General features: G+C 41.2%; 1 protein-coding gene across 1 annotated transcript; it reads left to right on the top strand.

Annotated features, from left to right (window-relative positions):
• The first annotated feature begins 1,253 nt into the window (after positions 1–1,253).
• Positions 1,254–4,747, top strand: LOC149276446 (putative aarF domain-containing protein kinase 2). Its single transcript, XM_089503639.1, has 8 exons — positions 1,254–1,943; positions 2,464–2,610; positions 2,732–2,860; positions 3,210–3,305; positions 3,432–3,683; positions 3,799–3,927; positions 4,349–4,402; positions 4,607–4,747. The coding sequence occupies exons 1-8, from the start codon at positions 1,254–1,256 to the stop codon at positions 4,745–4,747; spliced, it is 1,638 nt and encodes a 545-aa protein (XP_089359765.1).
• The last annotated feature ends 1,792 nt before the right edge of the window (positions 4,748–6,539 follow it).

Genomic DNA, 6,539 nt, shown 5'->3' on the forward strand with positions numbered 1-6,539 from the left:
GGTGTCATCATTCATGGGGTGGGGGGGCGGGGGGGTTGTAAAGAAAAAGTTTTCTGGTTGTCCAGGGAGCATGGATATGTGTGAGTGTGAGTGTTAGTGGGAGAGCGAATGTGTGTGTGTCTATATGTGTATGTGTGCGTTAACATGAGTGTGTATGTGTTTGGGAGGGCAAGATGCTGGGGGGCAAACACTAGTTACCCATTAATAGGAAAAATGACGACCGGTAGTAGTAGTAGTTACAGACCCGCAGGTACCTGTGCAACATGAAAACTTTTGTTTACAATAGCTGTTGTGGTAAAGATTAGCAACAACTACCGGAATCTAGATTGTGAGCTCTTGGGAGCAGGACCCACTTGTGTGCAATTTTAAATGATTTTACTGTAACATCACTACGGCATCTGCTGGCGCTATATAAATGCCACTCTGCCACTCTGCCCATGCGGCCACTTCCTGTCTACCAGAGTAAAGGTGAGGAGACCAAACCACTCTGAGAGCGGAGGGGTGCACAGAATGAAATAAAAGCTTTTTATTATAATTAGGTGGACATTGCCCCTGTTTATATTTGGATTTGCCCACCGAGTGCAGCTGTTTTCCCCTCTTTTACTGTTTAAAATAATATAAGGGCGTTGGTTGACAAGCGGGTTTCTGGCATTGCAGCCACGAATGAGTTAAATTGACATGCATGCTAGGGGGCGTGGTTAAGCGGCGGCACTCATTCAGTTACATTGTAGCAGCCTTTGGAACGTTACCGCTCTCAGGCTAAGGATGTTGCTTGTATTCGCGTGGGAACCCCCCCCCGTGTGCTGACGTCAGAGGTAACCGGTGATTGGCACAGAGGCGATCGATGTCCCAGGGGTAGAAAGCCGGTCTGCCTCGGTCTGGGGGTAACAGGGGAATGACGGGCCATGTATGAATGAGATCGCATAGACATGCTATGCGGAGAGCTCGGAATGTAAACAGGATATCTTTGGCATAACAAGGAAGACATTTTTTTTTTACCTCCGGGGACAATGCCATTGGTCACCTTGCCCGCAAGAGCTTGGCCCTCCTTGTGCCATGTACGAATTTACCCCAGGAGGGGCACATGGCTTTTTTTACAATGGAGAAACCTTGGAACCCAGAATTCAAGATGCGCATGGAGGTTCTGCAAGGCCCAGGCTTTGGCAAAGGTCACTTTGATGTGTTGGGGCTTTAAACACGTGGCACCTATAGCTTTTTGCGAGAAGCTGCACGGAAAGGAAGCTCCCTGTGAAATGGTTGTGAATTTTGACCATCGGAATCGGCCAGAAAGTTTACTAAGTAAAGTCAATTTTATCGTCTTATTAGGGATCCGCGCTTGCATTCTCTTCCTAAAATTTGGGCCTCTTCTCTTAGTGTACCCTCTCACGTTCCTCTCTACCACCCTTGGAACGCTTTGGCTTAAACTACTCCTGAAGGCTACTGAAAGCTCTGGTCCCGCTTGCATTAAATTGGGCCAGTGGGCTAGCACTCGACGAGACCTTTTCTCTGAAGAGTTTTGTGTTCTGTTTTCCAAGCTTCACGTCAAGGTGACCCCTCACCCATGGGATTATACCGAGCGCTGCCTGAGAAGATCATTTGGAGATGACTGGGGCCGTCAATTGAGGTTCCAGAGTCGAGAACCCATTGGTTCCGGGTGCGTGGCGCAGGTCTACAAGGCCTATGCCGACCTCTCCAATATTCGCGAGCTGCTTCCTCAAACCCGGATCGAGACCTTTGATCAGGAGCCGTCGTACGAAGCCTGGGAAGTTCTGGGCCTGTCTGGGATTTTTCGACGTTTTAGGAGATGGAGACAACCTTTCAACTCAACGGAAAAACAAGGACCTGCCTTGGAAGGAATGTCCGGTACCCAGCCTGGACTGTCTGATACCCTTTCTGCCCCTAAAGGTTCAGATGCCAATCCTTTAACACCAGTTGCTATAAAAGTAAGAACTAATGGTGCATGTTACACTCTGACATGAATCCATACACATCACGTATATCTCTTTTTATCTATATACAGGCCAAGATAAAAAGTAAAATCAGTTCCAAAAGCTTTTGGTACCTCCGAGGTCTCATCTTCAGGAGGAATGGAGAGACCTCTGAAGTCCCAAATGCTAATAGAGAACCCAGAGAACATTTATTATGATCTTGATTCCTGTAACATATTCGGGGATGGACCCAGTTCTTAGTTCCTATATAATTATGAAATGTGGTCTGGTGTCCCCCCAGTCTGGGTCTTGTTCCCAATGCTGTCCTAATAAGTCCTGGTTCCAAACTTGGCTGATAAATTTGACTCCGGGCAGGGGTTCCTGGATCTTCGGATCAGGGTTTCTCTCTGGTTCTCTCTGTTCCTACCATATTATTAAAGACACATCCAGACTTTGAGATGAGCTGCAGGTAAAGATTAGGAAGGACGTCCAGCAATCCATTTTGTTTCCACCAAACCTCATCTCGGTTTACCAGGTCCTTCACCCAGGCCTTCGTCAGGAGGTGAGAATGGACCTTCTACTCATGAAGACCTGGAGTCGCTTGCTTGGCCTCATCCCAGGCTTCAGGTGGCTAAGCCTGACCGAAATCGTTGAGGAATTCGAAAAGCTCATGACCCAGCAAGTGAGTTTGTTCTCCTTCTTTCTCCCATCATCATTCAATCCTAAGGGTCTACAGCTTGAGGTCTGCTGACTGATGCAGTCCTGGAATCTACTGACTAACCTTGTCTTTTTTTTTCTTTAAGATCGACCTGCGCTTTGAGGCCAGAAATTTAGAGCTTTTTCGAGATAGGTTTGAGAAAATAGATTTTATAAGGTTTCCAACTCCTCTCCGACCCTTTGTCACCAGAAACATTCTGGTGGAGACATTTGAGGTAGGTCTTAAGCATCGTCTTATGTATGCGATGTGCTTTTTGGAGAACCGTAAGGTGTTCCTTTCCAGACTATTTCTATAGGAAAGCGACTCTACTGGTTCTAATGGGGAGTTAACGACACCCAAAGTATGGACTATGTAGTCTTGAAGGTCCATTCCATTTACTCAACCGAGAAGCTGAGCTCAGGGACATCTTGGTAGGACCAGGTCCTCAAGTTAATCCGGTCAGAGGTTTGGCTCTGGAGGGAAAAGTTCATGTCATGCGATCTTGTGGTGGGAACATATCATTGAGGCTTCATTACCACTGCATGTTGACTTGTAACATTGTAACACTTTTTGTCTACTTAAAGGAAGGAGACTCTCTGTCTACCTACCAACACGATGGAGAGAATTCCCAGATGAAGAAGAGGATCGCTGCGATGGGCATTGACATGTTACTAAAAATGGTATTTCACACAAAAACCCTGTCTTTTTTTAATACAATTTTAAAATTGGTCTAAAATACGTAACAGTCAAACATATTTCCAGATGTTTCAGATACAGATGAACCATAAGTGTGTCTTGAATTGTAGGTTTTCGTGGATAATTTTGTCCACGCCGACCTTCACCCTGGTAACATACTAGTGCAGGGAGCGCAACAATTTATCGCGAGCCACGTGGACCAAACCACTCTAGTGGACATGTGTGACACCCTGGTGGTCGATGTCCGTCCGAGCCGCTGCCCCCTCAGACTGGTGCTTTTAGACGCCGGGATCGTGGCTAGGCTTCAGGAGAGGGATCTTCAGAACTTCCGTGCGGTGTTCACAGCTGTGGTTTTGGGGCAGGTGAGGCTTTGAAGCTCCTGCAGCACCTGGTACCGGCAGGTATCCTACAGATACATTGTATATAAACTGGAACCTCATTTACTGTTACTTCAATCCATTCATGTTTATCGACAAGGGAGAAAAAGTAGCTGAATTGATCGTTCACCACGCGAGAGCCAATCAGTGCAAAGACGTGGAGGCGTTCAAGTCGCAGATGGCGGAGCTGGTGAACGAGGCTCGGAGGAACACCGTCTCGCTGGGGAAGGTGAGGCTGTCCGGTATGATTGTGATGAGGGAAGAACCATATCGGTGGAAAGTGTTACGTTTTACTGGGCCAGCTTAGAAAATGATGTAAAATCGCATACTGTAAGATTTTGGAACCTCAGAGGTCTCATCTTTATTACGTCCGAAGAAAAGACTTTGTGGTGCTAAAAGCTTACACCTTCTACTGGGTTGGCCCAATAAAACTATCACCTTTGGCTAAAAAAGTAAATAAAAATCAATTGTAAAAAACTTTGGTCAATGCGAGTGAAGACAGAGGTTCAGTCTGCTTATTGGCTGCTTTCAACTTATGTAAACAGAATTTACAGGTATATATATATATATATATATATATATATATTTTTTTTTTTTATTATTATTATTATTTTTTTTAACCATGTTGGAGTTTTTTTCTTTATTTTCAGCTCCAGGTTGGCGTTTTGCTTTCTCAAGTTTTCCGACTTCTCATGACTCACAAGGTAATAATAAATTTAGATAAAAGTTTAAAGACCGGCTGCTCTTCTGGCCAATGGTATTGTGATGCCTGTGTGTGTAATAAATATATATATATATAATTTATACATCATTCCAAAATGTTGATGCAAATAGTTCGTTACTGCTTTATGCTGAAAACACAATTATTTGCGGGATTCCGCGCAGACATTAACTACCTTTATTTCCAGGTAAAGCTGGAAAGCAACTTTGCGTCCATTGTGTTCGCCATCTTGGTTCTAGAAGGCCTTGGACGGTCACTAGACCCTCACATAGACATTCTGGAGGCAGCCAGGCCGCTCTTGGTGAAGAACGCAGCTTCTCTCATGTAAAATGGATAATAACCCCGACCGCTGCATTTACAGATATCCACGACGCCATTCGGACATTTACCACGTTGGCATTTTGTGATATTGGCTACGTGATCGATGCATGCTGGAATTTAAATTTTATTATTTCCTCCATCATTTTTGTACATTCCCCCCCCCCCTTTTTTTCCCCCAAGAGCCCCAGCGTTCTTCAATGTCAAATTTACATAGAACGGCCTGTATTGAATGTCGAGGATCAAATCTTTTTTATGGTTTCCTGGGTTCCAAACAGAACTATAGGAGAAATACATTTTGTGGGGGAAAAAAAATGTTAAGAATTTGTCAATGTAAATTTTATTTGAGGTTAAAAAAGGGAAATTTAAAATTTTGCAACATAGATGTTTTTTAAGTGTATCAGTCAGGTCCTAATATATTTCTTTGATACCGTGCTATGTTATGCCATAAAAATTCTTTTTTTAAGCTTGAGAATTGTACGTTCACCCAAAAAAGTAAAATAATAAAAATATATATATATATTAGCTAAGCTGTACATGGAAGTTTGCGTATAAAATATTTGCATAATTTTAATATCAGAATGATTCATTTTGTTTTCTTTTCTAATTTTTGCTGGGAGGTCATTAATTATCACATGACACAAAAGCAGGCACTGATAGGTTGTTGCCATAGAACTGAAAAAGTTAATGCTGTTTTTATGCGATTAAACGTACAGAGTAAAGAATAAAAGGACGGATCCCTTAAGGTTTAATTGCTTAATACACACGAGTGCAATTAATGTTATAACTAAGTGAAACAGATTTATTCTCTTACTTTATTGGAATTGATAGAAACCCAGAATTTCTTATATATATATATATATATATATATATATATATATATATATATAATATGATTTAATATATAATATTATTAAATATAATATATATAATATGATTTAATATATAATCTTATTAAAAATAATACATTTTAAGATTATATATACATATAATATGATTTAATATATAATCTTATTAAATATGATATATATATATATAATAATATTATATATAATATGATTTAATATATAATTTTATTAAATATATATATATTTTTAATATCCTTACCCTTTCTTATAATGCCGCAGACCTCAAATTTAGAATTTAATGAATTGTATTATAGAAATATTATACAACTAGGATTTTAAAAAGAAAAAAAACAGTGTATACATAATTGGTATAAAATTACAATAGTATCTATTTTTAGGAATCGAGTTAATATAATACACTGTAGTAAAATCTAAGCATGTTTCCAAAAAAAAAAGACTGGTTTTGGGGTAAAAAAGAAATTTGGGTTTTTCCTTTGTTGTACTAAGCATTATGATGTGTTTGCCGAAGGCATTTGATGTTAATGCTGATAATGAATTTTGAAAAGTGACCCCCCCCGCCCCAATATCAAGTAGAAGGGAAAAAAAGGCAAAATGGAGGAATGTGGAGCACGGTCGAAAAAATAAAATAATAAAAATGTACTACATTTATTGATATAGCGCCAGCAGATTCCGTAGCGATGTGAGTGTATACACGACCCTAATGTCGGTCTGATATCCCTCTATACAAAGGCATATAAAACTTTTATGGAAGCTTGGCGGAACGTAAAGCTTGGAGGTTGCGTTCCTTCAGATATTCGTGGAGTTCCCTGTCTTTTTGGGTTTCCCGCTCGACCTGCTGGTAAAATTGTTCCAGACGTTTCGAAACGCTCCTCTTAGATGTCTCCGGCAGCTGCTGGCGCCGGTGCCGACCGTGAACGTCTCCGTTTCTCTCCC

The sequence above is a fragment of the Sceloporus occidentalis genome, unplaced genomic scaffold (assembly GCF_023333645.1).
Source record: "Sceloporus occidentalis isolate IW3139 unplaced genomic scaffold, rSceOcc1.0.p SCAF_238, whole genome shotgun sequence".
NCBI classification, from domain to species: Eukaryota; Metazoa; Chordata; class Lepidosauria; order Squamata; family Phrynosomatidae; genus Sceloporus; species Sceloporus occidentalis.